The 17625-nt window shown below is 43.8% G+C and overlaps 1 protein-coding gene across 1 annotated transcript in view; it reads right to left on the reverse strand.

The window, feature by feature from the left end:
• Positions 1–3037: 3037 nt before the first annotated feature.
• The window catches only part of mal (molybdenum cofactor sulfurase), a 35014-nt gene continuing 20426 nt past the window's right edge, over positions 3038–17625 (reverse strand). Inside the window, exons 8-14 of the mRNA XM_080270696.1 lie at positions 16786–16988; positions 15492–15608; positions 13644–14325; positions 12148–12366; positions 5316–5437; positions 4528–4632; positions 3038–3253 (exon numbers count right to left, since the gene is read on the reverse strand). Coding sequence (XP_080126822.1) covers positions 3038–3253; positions 4528–4632; positions 5316–5437; positions 12148–12366; positions 13644–14325; positions 15492–15608; positions 16786–16988 — 1664 coding nt within the window. The remainder of the gene's footprint in view (positions 3254–4527; positions 4633–5315; positions 5438–12147; positions 12367–13643; positions 14326–15491; positions 15609–16785; positions 16989–17625) is intronic.

Raw genomic sequence — 17625 nt, forward strand, 5'->3', positions numbered from 1 at the left:
CCTGACGGAACCCATACTGACAATCAGAATGAATGTTGTGATAGGAAAGATGCTTTAAAATTTTTCTATTAACAACTGACTCAAAAACTTTTGAGATACAGGATGTTAAAGCAACTGGACAATAGTTAGAGGGTTGGGAATGGTCACCCTTCTTTGGGACTGGCTGAATGAGAGCAAACTTCCAGCAAGAAGGAAAGGTACAAGTTGACAGACAAAGGCAAAAGAGTTTACCCAGGCAGGGTGTAAGCACAGAAGCACAGTTCTTTACGAAAACAGGAGGGACTCCATCAAGCCCATATGCCTTGTTGGTGGTGATGCCAGTGATGGCAGAAAATAAATCAGCTGAAGAAATTTTAATGTCAGCCGTGAGTAAGTCAGAGGGGGGAAGTGATGGAGGAACAGCACCGGAATCGTCTAAGGTAGAATTGGAGGAGAAAGTCTGTGCGAAGAGATCTGCTTTATCAGTAGAAGAAATAGCTACAGAACCATCAGAGTAGAAAAGAGGAGGGAAGGATGATGAGGTAGTTGTTAGAAAGGTTTTTGGCAAGGTGCCAGAAGGAGCGGGAAGAATTCGAGTTAGAGAGTTGAGAGCATTTAGTACGGTTGAAATTATTTTTAGCAGAATGAGGAACAGACGTAGCACGATTCCGGGCAGAAACAAAAAAGATGTGATTCAGGGGTGGGTTGGCTCCTTGTTGTGGACAGCATTAGAACAAGCACGATTAAACCAAGGCTTTCTTGCATTAGTCAAAGGGTATGAGAAGGGAATATATGCTTCCATGCCCGAGAGAATAACCTCCATAATGAGCAAGGCACACTCAGATGGCTCATGGCCATGGAAGCAATAATCATTCTGTGGAAAATCAAAGTGCTGATGCCAGAGGGCCTCCCAATCTGCAGCTCCAAAGTGCCACAGTCGACGCTTCTTTGGAGGGTTCACAGGCCGCACTGGAGCAACAGGACAGGTTAAGGTAATAAGGTTGTGATCGGCGAAGCCCAACGGAGAAGAAAGATTAACAGTGTAAGCAGAAGGATTACTTGTAAGGAAGAGGTCGAGTATGTTGGAGCTCTCTCCAAGGCAGTCAGGGATACGGGTAGGGTGCTGTACAAGCTGCTCTTAGGTCATTAAGGACAGAAAAGATGTAAGCTTGTTCACCAGGTAGATCAGTGAAAGAAGAGGAGAGTCAAAGGTGGTGGTGAACTTTGAAATCTCCTAGAATGGAGATTTCAGGGAAAGGAGAAATGGATAGAATGTGTTCCATCGTAGAAGTAAGATAGTGAAAGAATTTTTAATAGTCAGTAGAATGGGGGGATAAGTAAACATACATACATACATACATCATCCAATCCTACATTGCCCCATGGGGAGAGCGTAGGAGCCCGGGGCTATGCAGTTGGTCCCGACATTTAAGATGAGAGTGACCAGCCACACTCATCCCTGAGTGGCATTACATGAGCAATGAACCCCAACCATCCCTTGGATATAAACCTTCACCGGCTCAATCCGATTGGAGCGCAATAATTACCCATTAAACCACCAGGTGCCAAAATTTGGTTATATGGTTACCACCCAGCATAGTAAATTGTTTCCTGGTGTACAGGAAACCATTTGGCTTGTCACTCAGTGTAGAGTCACCCACAGGCATAAGTAAACAGCACAGATATATTTAGTCAGAGAATGACAGGAAAGCCGAAGCCAGAGAGTAGAGAATTCAGAAAAATCAAGTTTAGGAACACGAGAGCAAGACAAGCCACCTTTGACTTTGAAATGAGTATCGAGAAAGTAGGAGGATAGAGAAAAGGGTTTGCTGTCCGTTGCCTCATACAGCTGAGTCTCAGTTAGGAAAAGAAGGTGAGGTTTAGAGGAGGAGAGGTGGTGCTCAACAGAGAGAAAGTTACAGGAAAGGTTGCGAATGTTGCAGAAATGAAGAAGTGAGTCAGACAGTGGTTCCAGGCAGCTCGAGTCGTGCCCTCATGAGGCAACACTTGATTAGATGATGAATGAATGAATAATCACTGGTGAGGGCACGGGGAAAAAACGACATTGCTACATACTAAGCATCACCTGTACTTCAAGGTTATGATGTTGCCAGCTGATGTTTAGTCAAAGTTAATACTGTGGTAACATATCCCTGCAGACAAGGGGCAAGAGAACATAACAGTCTGTCCCTTTGAACTTAGTTGACGGCAAAGTGTAGTTGGATTGGAAGGTTGATTTGACTAGCAACTACGGATACTCATTCCTTCCTCCTAACTAAGACTCATCAACTTTTATACAACTATGACTTAGTATTTAATATGTCGGGGTGGTTCAATTCTCACTGATGAAAAAACTGACTACACCAACATATTCCATGTGTATCATAAATACTGACTAAAAAAGAGAGTGGCAAACTCATTGTATGACACTCCACACCAGTCAAGTTCTTCATAAATTCACACCTTCTCCTAGCAGTCACCTTCTAACTGGCTGAGGTAATTTTCTTGCTTCTGATTAAATGGTGATTTGCACCACACAGTATGTTCATATTTCTTTGTAAATCCCACACTAACTTTACATAAGACTGAGATGGTGGCTAAAAGGATGCAGATCTATGGACAAGTTGGGTGGTGTGGAGTTTGTGTACAGATGTTGCAACTTTACTACACTGCACCAGTGTTGTAATAAAGCTTGTACCTCCAACAGGAAAGAAAAGTACATGGATGAGATCATATCTGGAGCTTCCTTTGTCCTCTGATTAATGTGTTCAAAGATAAAGAGTCTGACTGTGGACAATGATGATGGATGGATAGATGGATGGATGACTGATGACGATTGACGATGACGATGATGATAAATGACGATAGAAAGTGATAAAATACTCTTTATGTTAAAATATGTTATAATCTAATAACATTATCAAATTACCATAATTCATATTATACTGTGCCTTTAACCATATCTCCCTATTTTGGATTTTTTTCTGAAAAAAAAATATGTAGCTACTTAAGTGTTAGGTGTCCACTTAAGCTGTAGTGACAGAATATCCCACATAAATTACTTAAGTGATGCGTTGACTCTGGCAGTAGTGACAGAATCTCCCACAGATATTACTGCAGAGTTGTGATGGGTGGTGATGGGTGAGGTGGCATGAACCCCAAAGGTGATGTTGGGTCCCCTCATGGTGGCCAGTGTCAAAAGTGGCTCTTTCGTGCGCTGGCCAGTGTCAGGTGATACACACACCATCTGGCACCGACGACACCTTCCCTGTACCTGACACAACAAACATGTTACTGTTTATTAGTGGCATTAATCTACTGTACTGCACTCAAATTAGCCTTTCAGAGTATACAGGCCAAGGCTAGGTTACCACAGTTAGGTGCAATTAATCCCTTCACACACCCCTAGCACATGCATGCTCAAACCCTTTTTGGCAGCATTGACAGTCTCTCTGTACCTGAAACAAGCATACTGTACTCAACTATTAGAACTGTAGCATCCAGTCATAAACTATCCCCACAAGGTACAGCAGTGAGACCACAGCTATCCATAGCCTGGTACATTTATGGAAAAATGTCCAGCCTACTATCCGTGATGACACTTCACGATTACAATAAAACCTCTAAGTCTTTCTTGGGGCTTGAACCCATACACATGACAGGGCAATCATTCCAACCAGGGTATTTTAATCACTAAACCACAAAACAGTAACACCACTTTTAAGGCAGACTAACTGGGGGGAAGAGAGTCCATCTTAAAAGGGTGTCCATCTTACAGCAAATTTATCTTATGGTACCAAAATTTACCAGTTTAGCTGCAACAAGTTTACTTAACGATTTTAAAAATTTAGAGTGTTTTCACTATTTAAAAGCTTACAGTGTTTTATTCAATCAGCAAAACAATAAAAACAATTAAAATAACACTGATTTGGGCCCATGTTTGGTGCCTTGCTTAGAGCTATGTTTACTTACTTTGGAGATGTCTGTCTCGTTTTCTTTGTCTGCCTTAACAAAAGCCCATTCTTAGTATATTTTACTGCACCTACTTTCCATTTACCTATCTGACCTAAGATCACTGCTCAACCACACAACATTCTCCTCTTCTCAATGATTCCCTTCAGCCCCATTCTCTTCACCAGTGTTGCACCTCTTTTTCTTTTTTATTACTACTAATGTGGTCACTTCTTTTTTTTTCTAAACTTTCTGCTTGTACTCCTCCCCCATTATGACATGCACACAGCACCTATCTACACTAACACTGCCTTCCTGTCCCACTCTCTAATACAAGAGTTAAATAATACTTTGGCTTTTGTGTTTAACTGAGGAACTCTGTCTTTCTTGGACTGTTTTTCCTAATCCTATGACTCCATGACTTTAAATACAATGTGTCCAGGAATCTAAAAATTTACACACCAGTAATTAACTATTGTATCAACTTCAGGTTCTTTAGTTTTGCTTAAGAAACACAAGAATGTGAATATGGTTGTTGTTAATATTGTGCTGTTACTGTTTCTGTTGGTGATGGTTATGGTGGTGATGATACAATACCTTAAGTGCAGTAGTGTCAAGGGTTATGTGTGTCCAAGTATCCTCCTCAAATGCCGCCCCGCCATCCACCACCAGGTTGGGTCGGAACCTCATTACCAGATCATCCTACAAAAAAAAATCATCTGATGCTAGAAAAAAAATAATAATACCTGTCTATCTATATAATTATTTACATCATCATCATCATCATCCGGACCTCCTTTCCCACCCTGGGGCAGGATGGAGAGTAGCAACGTCAGGACAGCCCCAATTTGCCCAAGCCAATGGCCCATGTTTCCATTCACTCACCATTCAAGCCCACGGAATCCTGGCTCTATCTGATATGCCAAATTACACACCATGTACTGTAGCTTCATGTAAACGTACCTGATTGAGTCAATATTTATTTACACACAAGGAATATGTCACTATGTCCTTTTTACTATAACTTGGCATAAAATTGCCATCTCTCCATCCTGAATGCAGAGTTGCAATAACTGATTAACAGTAGAATATGGAAAAGATGTAGAGTTACAGCATTATTTTTTTTTTCCTGCCACTAAGCAACAACAAAAAAAATAAGCTATTATTTATCTGGAGTATAAACCTTAATCCCATATGGGGTGGCTAAAAATAAATTGCCTCCATGTCACTCTTTCCCCTGTCATTTCACTGCCTTCCCTCCAACTAATACTCCCCTCTCATATATCTCTCCACTCCATCCCTCCACCTCATCCTCTGCCCCCTCCCCCCCCATGAGCTACAGGAGGGTAAAAATTTGGGCTAAGGTTGAGGTGAGAGAACTATACCTCCGTCAGTTCCTGCTCAACACCCCTAACGGAGATGTTGTGCAGCAGGCGTCTGATGCTTGGCCGGTGGATGACCAACAGCTGAGACTCATTGCTTAGTGACAGAGACTCCTTCAACACTCCTGCAAATATTTATGAAGGGAATGGAGAATTAGAGACTAACTAGAAGTATGTGAGATTCCTACAACACTTTTGCAAATTATTATGAAGGGAATGGAGAATTAAAGACTGACTGGGAGAGTGTACTATATGTGACACTCCTACAACAAAGGTAAGTGAGAGACTGACTAGGAGAGAGTGACTCCTTAACCCGCCCCGTCCCGACCACTTTTTCACCACTGGTACCCCCCAATCCCAACCATTTTTGGACCAATTTTTTTTTGGCTCAAACTTTCGCTTTTGGTCAGAAACAATGGTCAATCACCAAGAAAGTGTTCACCGGGGTCCATAAGTGGCCTAAACAGGTATACCTTCGTCACACCTGGTACCGTGTTCTGTGGAGGTGGTCTGTGACTCTCACGTTTTCTATGGTATTATAAGTCTGGGAAACCAATAAAAGTAAGTAGATATGTATTTATTACAAACAAAAAAACATGTGATACAAGAGTAAATTGGATTTTTTACAAAAACAGAGGTGAAATAAGCATTGTTCCATCGGGCGAACAGAGCGAAATCGGCCAAACTGTTCACTGATGAATAGCTAACATTGCTGATTCATCATACATATCATATTTTCTACTTACATAATACATCTCCAATAACATTATACCATTTTACATTTTATAGAACTGTTTTTACATATTCACAGGCCTTTCGATAACATTTAGCGTAATGTTAGCGCATATTTACGTAGTGAGTGAACTCGCTGTGACTGTTGTTTCAACTCGCATTGTGTTTTTTCAACCTACATAATACTTTCCTAATAACATTATACACTTTTCCACTTTAGAGAACTGTTTTGAGATAGTTTCAGGCCTTACGATAATATTTAGCGTAATAATAGTGCATAATAACACAGCGGGTGAAGTCGCTATGACTATTATTTCAACTTACAACCTATTTTTCTACTTATATAATACTTCTCCACTAACATTACACATGTTTCCACTTTATATCATTGCTATCACATAATTGGAGACCTTACTATTCTACTGAGCGTCATATTATCGCATATTTACACAATGAGTGTTATCGTGATATCATTTGTTTCAGCTTACACTATTTTTCAACTTATACATTACTTTCCCACTAACATTACACCCTTTTCCACTTTATATCATTGCTATCACATATTTATAGACCCGACTGATCTACTGAGTGTAATATTTTCGCAGATTTACACAGTGGGTGGACTCGTGATATCAATTGTTACAACTTACGCTATTTTTCAACTTAGACATTACTTTCCTGCTAACATTACACCCGTTTCCACTTTATATCATTGCTATCACATATTTACAGACCAGACTGTTATACTGAGCGTCATATTTTCGCAATTTACACAGTGGGTGTTGTTTTGATATCACTTCTTTCAACTTACACTATTTCTCAACTTATACATTACTTTCCTGCTAACATTACACCCGTTTCAACTTTATATAAAACTTATCACATACTGACTGGCCTTACCATTATACTGAGCATCATATCGCCATCCCACACAGTTTCAGTAGTGTAGGAAGTTATGATACTCTTGGAAACAAGGCTGAAGGCACAACGCAACATTGCACTCTGCACACTCGTACCTTGTGTCTTTTCTCTGAGCGGCTGGTCTTACTGTCGAGTGCTTGCATACATGGCAGCGGCGCTGGGGTTTACGACGGTTTGGTTGGGAAGGGATTGTGCTTGGGTAGTGGCGTCCTGCGGGGCGTAGGGGAGTCTGGGCAGCCATGGGGGTGCGTGTGCGGTGTTGGGCCTGTCCTGTGCGTACCTGGCGATAATTTCACGTGACAGCTCCCTCACAAACCCCTCAAAGGTCTCAGAGATTCCCGTTGTCATGGTGTGGAGGTAGTGTGCATTGAGGAACGTGATGTCGAGCAAGTGGAAAAATGAGCTTTTTGTACCACTTCATCGTGGTCCTGGCACAGTCCACACTGGAAATCATGGAGTCTGACTGATCCACTTGCCTCATGTTGAGATTATAGTCAAGTACCGACTCAGGTTTCCAGATGTGGCGCCTCCTCTCGCTACAGTGATCAACGGAGTCTGTGCGGTGCATCAGGGGGCTGTGTACAGTCGACAGGAGGCAAACTTCCCTGTTGTGGTTCCACAGGGTGGCAAGGATGTTATTGGCCTGGAAGAAAACCACCTCGTTCTTGTCAAGTTTCCTCCCTATCTTGACCATATGGCGACGGTTTCTCTTTACTGTACCACAGACTCCGGTGTCGTGTTGGTGGAGGAACCGAGCGAGAAGAGGGCAAGTGTACCAGTTGTCCAGGTACAATACATGACCATGATGAAGGTACTCCTCTATCATTGTCTTCACCACGGCCCCTGAGAGTCCAATACTACGATCTTCTGTTATGTCTGTCTGTGCGCCCGTGTACAAGACTATGTTGTGCACATAACCAGTCTTACAGTCACACATAAAGATCTTGAACCTGAAACGGTGTCTCTTGCTAGGTATGTACTGGCGAAAGGAAATATTGCCTCTCCACAACACAAGACTCTCGTCTATGACGAGGTCTCTGTAAGGATAAAATGAGGAGCAGAACATTTCCCGTACGTGATCAAATACAAGCCTAATTCTCCTCATTTTATCAGTGTTATTTGCATTAGCTGGATCTTCTGCATCAAAAAAGTGGAGGTGGCCGAGAATCTGCTGAAATCTATTACGACTCATGACCTTTCCAAAGAAAGGTGTGATGGTCATTGGGTCAGTGGTCCAGTATGCCGGTATTTGATTTTTCCTGACAACACCCATCAAGAGAACCAGGGCAAAAAAATAAGAACATCTCAGAAATTGTTACAGGATAGGCATATTGCTGGGAGTGCCTGTTGGTTGTACCCAGACGTTCACTTTCAAGGCGCTGGGTTCTTGAAAAGAGGTTTGTCTGCTCCACTATGCGGCCCACAAACACCTCCCCAAAGAACAGGTGGAAGAAATCCACCCTAGTGGAGCCCGCATGCACACCTCGAGCCATGCAACCAGACCGCCACTCCTCAGTGAAAGGGTGAATGATGGGAGTAAAATTACTCCCATCTTCCCAGTTCCACGACACACTACCGTCTCCAGCCTCGTCCCCATCGTCAGGGTCGGGAGGTGAGGGTGGTGGGGGAGGTGGAGAGCGGCGCCCTTCATCACCCGCACTTCTCTTCCCTCTCCCTTTTCCTTTACCCTTTCCCTTCCCTTTCCCACATCCTGGGGCTGTGGGGAGGAAGTTTGGGAATATTGTGGGGCGAAAGACATGCTGGGGAGCGGCTCCACTTCGTCTCCCCTATGCCCACGTACACAACGTGCTCGTGCTGCCTCCCTCACACCACTTTCCCTTTCACCGCTCACTCCCGCCACACCACTTTCCCTTTCACCCCGCACTCCCACCACACCACTTTCCCTTTCACCCCGTACTCCCGCCACACCACTTTTGCCTTCCCCAGACAATACACAAGGACCATACCTGATCTGCCTTCTCGCCCCACCTTCTGTTCCTCGAGGTGAAATTTTCTCCTTTCCCAACCACGAGGCAACATCACATCCTAAGCCGCCGTCCTCGTCCTCGTCCTCATCAGAATCTCTCTCTAGGGGCTGGAGAGAGGTCCGTGCAGGTGTTTTGGGTGCAGGCTGGCCTTCCCTCGCCTTACGATACGTAACATACCGCTTTTTCCTCGGCGAAGGGACCTCCTCATCACTGCTGGTTATTTCCTCCTCAGGCTGCGCATAATCACGATCCTCCACATTGTCATCAAGTGGAGAATCACTATCTCCAGTGAAGGCATCCAGGGCGGATTGTATCTCGTCCTCAGAGAGACCTTTACGCGCCATGTCTGACCCGGGTCACTGCTAACAGGTGAGTGACCAAGACAAGGGCGCATGCGGGTCACGTGGGGTCTGGGAGGCTGCCCGCCTGGTGGTAGGTAGGGCAGGCTTGGGTAGGTGGGCGAATCAAAAATCTCGCGCGAATTTTGAAAATTGTGCAAATTATGGACCTTGCAATTGCAGCGCGTTAAAGTACGTCGACGGGATTGGCAGTGACAAAACATGAGGACGTTGAAGAACGTTGATGGGATGCTGCGGGTTAAACACTCCTGCAAATATTCATGAAGGGAATGAAGTGAGAGACTGACTAGGAAAGAGGTGTGAGAGAAGTGCAAGGGGTGAAGGAGAGACCCAAAATAAGGTAGAGAGATGGAGTGGCTAGATATATGAATGAAGTGGGTGTGAGGGCTGCTTGATGGTGGAAAACATGGTGACATGGAGATGATGTGATAGTGACCAGTATGGCACTGGATATCTCAGAGCACCTCTTCCTTTGTGATTTATCAAGAATGCCATACCTCTGTATTTTCTGTATACTGTTTATAAATTCTCAATCATCCACTCACTCAATGTAAGGATGCCTTATGGTCTCTACACTGAGTGACAAGCCAAATGGTTTCCTGTACCAAGGAAAGAATTTACAGTACTATGCTGGGTGGTAACCATATAACTGGGTTTTTTGGCTGGGTTAAGTGTCCCCCAGACTCCCCTACCTAAACTCACTTAATCATGGCAAACATTCCAGACAGTCTCTATCTAAACCAAAATATATATACTGTAATACACCAAAGTCACAGCTTCTTCAAACGTTCGGAGAAGTTCGGTACACCTTCTAGCCCTTGCAGTGGCACTGACTTCTGCTTCAAGTTATTGATGATTTTAAAATAAAAGTTTTGTGACATATTTGTTCACCAATAAATTATTCAAGTGGTATTTTTATCAATCAAATTATCAATATTCCCAGACAGTGCACTAATATTTGTTCACTGATCACATGACAAATTTTATGGGATTTTCCGTTTGTTATTTCTCATTTTTTCTTAAGACATCGTGGGCCACTCATTTCTTCTTTGCAGGCCACCAGTTTGACACCTCTGTCCTAGTGAGTGATGAAGAGAGTGGCTTTAGGAGTGGTAGAGGATGTGTGGATCAAATATTTGCAATGAGACAGATAGTGGAGAAGGCTTGTGAGAAGGACTATATAGTATTTATGGAATTTATGAATCTGGAAAAAGCATACAACAAAAGAGACAGAGAAGGACTGTGGAAGGTTCTGCGCATGTATGGTATAGATGCTATAGCGCTAGGGACCGTCAAGAGTTTTTATGATAGGTGAGGCATGTGTAAGGGTAAATGAGCATCTAAGTGAATGGTTCACGATCAATGTGGATGTGCGACAAGGTTGTGTGATGTCCCCATGGTTGTTCAATATATATATGGGCAGGGTGATGAGAGAAGTAAAAACATGAGTAATGGAGAGGGGGATGGCATTGGTAATGAATGGTGATGGATAGAATATCTCAAATTTGTTGTATGCTGATGATGCAGTACTACTTGCAAATACTGGATAAGTACCTGGTAGACTAATGCAGAGTTTTGCTGATGTCTGTGAGTGTCGTGCTTTGAGAGTAAATGCACAAAAGAGTAAAGTGATGGTAATCAAATGAGGAGACTCCCATTGTGATGTTACAGTGAATGGAGAGAGACTGGAATTGGTGAGAGAGTTCATATACCTGGATACAGTGATTGAAAAGAGAGGAAAATGTGCAAAAGAAGTGGAAAGCAGAACGACACAAGAAAGGAAGGAAGCTGGTGCAATGAAGGCCTTATAAGAAACAGAGGCTTGAGTGTTGAAGCTGCATGAGGCTTACATGAAGGAGTGTTAGTGCCAACTTTAACATATGGATGTGAAATTACGGTGTGGCATGAAAATGAAAGGTCAGGAGTGACAGCAGTGGCGATGGGACTGCTGACAAATGTATGTGGAGTAAAGAGAGTGGACAGGATGTGAAACAATGTGATTCGTGAAAGATGCAGAGTGAGGAAGTCTGTGGACACCAGAATTGAAGAGAGTATACTGCGATGGTATGGTCATGTGGAAAGAGTGGATGATAATAGTGGTGAAAAAGGTATATCTGAGCAAACCTGAAGGAGGGAGGAGGTGAGGTAGGCCAAGGGGAAAGTGAAGGGATAAGGTGGATGAGTGGGTGAGGAAGAGAGGTAAAGAAGTCAGTGAGACTAGGGAACTGACAAGAGATCGAGCTGGCTGGATGAATGTTGTAAGAAGAAAAGCATGATCAGGGATATGGCACCCCTTTTTAATTAGACAGAATCCAGACTGACTCTACTGGATACGTTTATGTGAAGCTACAGAATGTGGTGAGGGTTTTTGGCCTATCAGATAGGGCCAGGACTCAGGGGGCTTGAATGATGGATGAACAGAAGAGTGGCCCATTGAACTGGGCAAACTTTGACTGTTTGGATGTTGCTACTCCTCACCCTGCCCTAGGGTGAGAAAGGAGGTCCGGATGATGATGATGATGAATACCACCACACATAGCATACTGTACTGTATATAATATCAAGGAGAATATTAACATTGAGAATCCGCATGACGTTCTTGTTCTTGCTGCTGTCGGCCAATTTTATTCAACTTGAGATTGGCCTCTTGTAATGGAAGTCGTTTATTAATGATATATCTGACCCCTCCAGTTCAAAAAGTCTGTCCTGAGCTGAATACAGTCATCAGGAAGTGCCAAGACTAAACTGACAGAAACATCCCCACACTCAAGGAGTTAATATGCCTTCAGGAGAATAAACAAATAAAGGTGATGCAAAGACAATCAGCAAACTCACCATGCGTTTGTGAGTTAAGTCGACCAGTGCGGTGTGTGGTCTGCCTCATGAGTCTTAAGCCAGCAATATCCAGCACCTGAGAGAGCCAGGAACCCACCTCATCACCACAGTCCTGCCCACGCACACGGTCACCACACACACGACCCCCACACATGCCCACTTCTGCATCCTCACTGGAGGAATCTGGAGGAGTCAGGGGCACATGTACATCTGCAACACCTGGGAAAATAGAAAAACATCAATGAGGCCAGGCATTCTCATCTTAAATGTCAGGATCAACTTGCCTAGCCCTAGGTTCCTACACTCCTTATGGGGCGACACAGGATTGGATGATGGATGGATGGACGAATCAATTACCACCAACACCACTGTCATCATCATCATCATCATCATCATCATATGGTCCACATATGCCAGATCCCCACACATACACACTCACCTCCACCTCCTCAGCAAAACTTAGTAGTGTTGGGTGTGGGTGGGGGGGGAAAACTTGGCAAGTGAGGTGGGGTAGAGTATGGCTGGACTGGATGGGGTAGAGTGGGGTAATGATGGGATCTGATGAGATAAGTAGGCTAATGGTGGAGTGGAGGGAGGTAGAATCAATGAGAGGTACAGAAGAATATTGCAAGTTTGGGTAGGGTTGAGTGCGGTAATGTTGGGTTTGGGTAGGATGTAGTGGTGTACTAGTGGGTTTGGGTGGAGTTAAGTGGGGTAATTGTGGGGCTGGGTGTGTTGTAGTTATCACACTAAACACATTCTTGTTGTAGAAATGGGGCACACAGTGATCCAGCTGCAGTGTGGACTACATACTCATAGAGGAAGATGGTTCATATAGCTACTTCATTCAATGTTGGCTGAACAATGAACAGAAAATCTCCTGTACCTGTTACACTGGCTGATTCTTAAAATATCATCATCATCATCCAATCCTACGTTGCCCCATGAGGAGCGTAGGAGCCCGGGGCTAGGCAGTCGGTCCTGACATTTAAGATGAGAGTGACCAACCTCACTCATCCCTGAGTGGCATTACGTGAGCTATAAACCCCGACCACCCCTTGGATATAAACCTTCACCGGCTCAATCCAATTGGAGCACAATAATTACCCACTAAACCACCATCTTATATATGGTTGCAGTTTCTCCCACGCCAATATAACGCGTAGGTAATGTTTATGTGTCACCAAAATTATATATCTCATATTGTAAAGGATGGCCACAAACAAACTGCCTCCATGACACCTTCCATGTAATTTGGCTGCCCTCCCTCCAACACACATACCCTTTTCTCAAATATCTCTCCACTTCCTCCCTCTATCTCAAACTCTGTCTCCCCACTCTTTCATCTCAACCTTGGTCTCCCTCTCCTCCCTCCTCCCACCCCCCTTTACCTACCTCACACAGGCTACACTCCGCTAGTCAGTCTCTCATTCTCCATCCTCTTCACATTGTCAAACAAAAGCAATAAAAACCATCAGTGATGGTTCAGCACTAACCTTGGTGTGACAGGACAAGCGTGTGCGACTGCAGATCAACATGTGGAGAGATGAGCACCATTTGGGGTTTCCGTTTCTGAGTCACTGTCACACCCGCTTCCGTCACCACCATCCACCCACGGTCAAACTTCAATCCCGCTTCACCAATACCCCACTTATCCACCTGCATAGCTCCACACGACTTGACTGGATAGATCAAAATATCCGTCACCTCCAATTCTTTACTATCTAACAGCTCTTCCTGTGTTCTCAGATCCACCTGATGGTCTACTTTCTTGCTGATCTCATCAATTCCATTCATTTCACAGCCTGATGTTCTGTTGGTGCTGTGTAATGAAGTGGTTCCACTGATTTCACTGTCTGATGTTTCTTTAGTGGTGATCTGTGAAGCAGTTTTGTTGATTTCACCACCTGATGTTCTGTTAGTGGCGTTTTGTGAAGCAGTTCCGTTGATTTCCTCGTGTGATGTTCCCATGGTGGTGGTATGGTGTGATGCTGAACTGCTGAGTTGTGCCATCCATGTGGTGTCAACTACTGGGGTGCCTTGTATGAAACATTCCCTTACCATCCTGACAACCTGGTCAGCATCAGCATATGTACTCATGTAGCCAAAGCTGACCCGCACTGACCCTGTAGGCAACCCATCCACTAGGTCATGGGTGTCACCACATACATGACCTGCCTGTAAGAACAAAGGCACAAGTTAGCAACAATCCAGATCTAATAGTAAAAAAAACTACACACACACACACACACACACACACACACACAAAATGGATACAGAGGCATATGAATGAATGAGGGTGGTACGAGATGTAGCGAGGGCAGCCTGATGGTGGAGGACAAAATGATGATGATCATCATCATCATCTAATCCTGTGTTGCCTCATGAGAGGCGCAGAAGCCTGGGGCTAGGCAAGTTGGTCCTGACATTCAAGATGTGAGTGACCAGCCCCACTCATCCCTGAGTGGCATTATGTGAGCAATAAACCCCAACTACCCCTTAGATGTACACCTGCAAAGGCTCAATCCGATTGGAGCACCTTAATTACCCACAAACCACCATGTGCCATAATTTGGTAACATGGTTACCACACAGCACAGTAAATGGTTTCCTGGTGTAAGGGAAACCATTTGGCTTGTCACTCACTGTACAGTCACCCACAGACAGAAGGAAGAGGAAAGAATGAAGGAAAGAAAGATGGAAGACGAAGGGAGGAAAGAAGAGTGGAAAGGGCAGTCACTCGAGAGCAGCACTGCATTGAGTGAGTGGATGGTGAGTGCCACCACCTACCACCATACAATTTGTAGTCACCTCCCAGTTTAACCTGTACAATCCCGCCGTTGGCATGGTGCCAACAGTAAAAGAAAGTCTCACTTAATCCCACCGACGAGATGGTGCCGACAGCAAAATTCGAGCATTTCAAATTGCTTCATTCTAGTAAATTTTTTGCTAAGGAGTACCTTAATGTATTGGCAACACTGTGCCCAAGCACTTGTAGCACTGAGTTTGGTTCCGGGTGGGTGAGTAACATCAGTTGGCCACTGTGTCATAGTGTCAGGATGTTGCAAAAAAGTGTCTGGGATTGGGTGGGTATAAAATTGCAAAAATGCCTGGGATGGTACAGGTTAAAGCATCTGGCTAAATAGAGACAGATAGTTAGACAGACAGACAAACAGACAGACACACAGGTATGGTATGTAAAGACAGCTATATAGACAGAAAGCCACCGATTGATAGATCAATGAAAAAAATTACAGACAGATGCATAAATAAATATATACAGACAGACAGGTAGACAGAGAAAGATACACAGATAGCTAGACAGACAGAGCCATAAGCCTGACCTCAAACTGCCGCCTGAGCTGGTGCTGTGATATGTGGAGGTATGTCTGGCAGGCCCCAGGGTTACACAGGCAGCCAGTCCGCAGGTGTATGTTGTACAGGGAGGCCACTCTCTCCACCTGAAATGCCAAAGGGGATATAACGCACTGGAAAAATACAGAGCACAATTATTCCATCATCCCATCCATTGCTGTCTCATCAGGAACATAGAGGCCTGGGGCTGGGCTACTCAGTTTAAACAATTAAGGCAAGTGATCTACTGCTTGCCCCTCTGTGGCGTTGTATGAGTAATAAACCTCAAACACCCTTGAATGTACAGCATTACCTTATAAGCCATTTCATGCTGAAGCACCCAAATTCACAAGACCACCAGGCATCTAAAAACCTGTGTGAGAGCAATGCGGTTAATGTAATACATAAGTTGTCAACCTGATTTCCTGGTATGCATCATGCAACTGTCCCATTAATGGCAAGATACTGAAATGCAATTGGGTAAAACTCTTAAAAAAAATCAAGATGATGTTTCCTTTTAACTCTCTGAATTCGGATAACATCTCTTTTAGTCTATTTTTGCTACTGCCAGGCAATTTTATTCAACTTCAGAAGGCCCTTCCCTATTCAAAGGGTTTATTTAGGGTACTGTATACCCAACTACCCAGTAGAAAAAGTTTACACTAAGCTGAATAAAATTGTCAGGTAAAAAAAAAGAAAAAAAAAAATATCCCATACTCAAAGGGTTAAGGAATCCCCATAATGTACAGACCTGTACTGGGGGTTACCATGGTGCCATAAAGGTATTCTATGGGGTGGATGTGTAACCAACTGCCAAAACCAGCAAATTACTTCCCAACAGCCAATGGAAATTGTTACGAGCCACAAATTCCTACAAGTAAATAATGAAACTTTGTAACAGTGTTTCTAAGTTTGTACTTTGACTTTATCATTTTCTGAGTCACTCATCTATGAACAGTAACAATATGACTAGCTGCCAAGTTCGTAGCCACATTCCACTCTCGTGGTGGTACCTCCCAAGGTCAATGGTTGCCAACTATCTAATACTATAAGCTGTAGAGATTAAAGTGAATCATTAAATAAATTAGATGAGAAAGTATGACTCAATTTCATACCTACCTTCACTGTTAAGCCACAGACTGCTAGTACTGCCTCTTTTAATTTGCATTTTTCTGACCCTTAAATAGTGTAATTTCAAGTTACAGTTTTTGGCGGTACATAATTAGTTTTAACATACAATTAACACATAAACCTGAATACCATCACCAACACCATCCAGCTGACCTGAGAGTATCCCACATATGATCCATCAGCGTTGAGCAGGTTAAAATTGATGACAGATCCGTGGGTGTCAGGCTGCCAGTAGTCACCAGCAGGGCAGTACAGCAACGCCACTGGGGCACCACAGGGATGCCGCAAACTGCGCAGGCTGTGGTGGGTGTAGCGTGCCAGGTGGAACGTGTGGTCACGCACACTCTTCATCCCACCTGGTGTTGGACATGACTGTACTCAAAGCAAATGAGGCTGCAGGTTACTAATAAACTAATTCACCACAGCAAAACAGTTCATCACACACAGACTGATGTTCAGACTTGCGGAAACCTTTAATCTTCCCTAACCTTCAAAATTAACTTAAATAACATAATTACCAGTAGGAGTGGTAGTTGCAGCCCCAGGTTCATCTGAAAATGAACACAAGAGGCTGCAGGCTGACAATGCCCCCTCCTGTGGCCCACAATCCGCTTTTCACGCGATAGAGAGTGATCTGAGTGGAATGTGTATAACTGAAGCAGAGCTGCCCAGTTATATTATGCTGGTGCCACCATATGAAGGTGCTTGATTCCAGTACCCACATGATTACTAAATGTTGTAATGATCACCATCATCCCAACTTAATTTTCCCAGTTCAAAAGGGGTGGAAGAGATGTACAGCCCTTTTGAGATTACATATCAGACAAGGCCCATCCTCTTCCTTTTGGTGGGTTGGGAAACTGAGGGGCATTTGTCTAACCAGGCAATGAAGCAGCTTGGTTTTATCAGTGTCACCACATGAACGTGTCCCTCTCCAGCACCAAGACATTGGGTTGCATTTTAAGTGAAGATTATGAAACTCCTCTTATTCTG

This window comes from Coenobita brevimanus, chromosome 42 (assembly GCF_032717465.1).
Source record: "Coenobita brevimanus isolate Jiangsu-jjx chromosome 42, ASM3271746v2, whole genome shotgun sequence".
Classification (NCBI taxonomy): domain Eukaryota; kingdom Metazoa; phylum Arthropoda; class Malacostraca; order Decapoda; family Coenobitidae; genus Coenobita; species Coenobita brevimanus.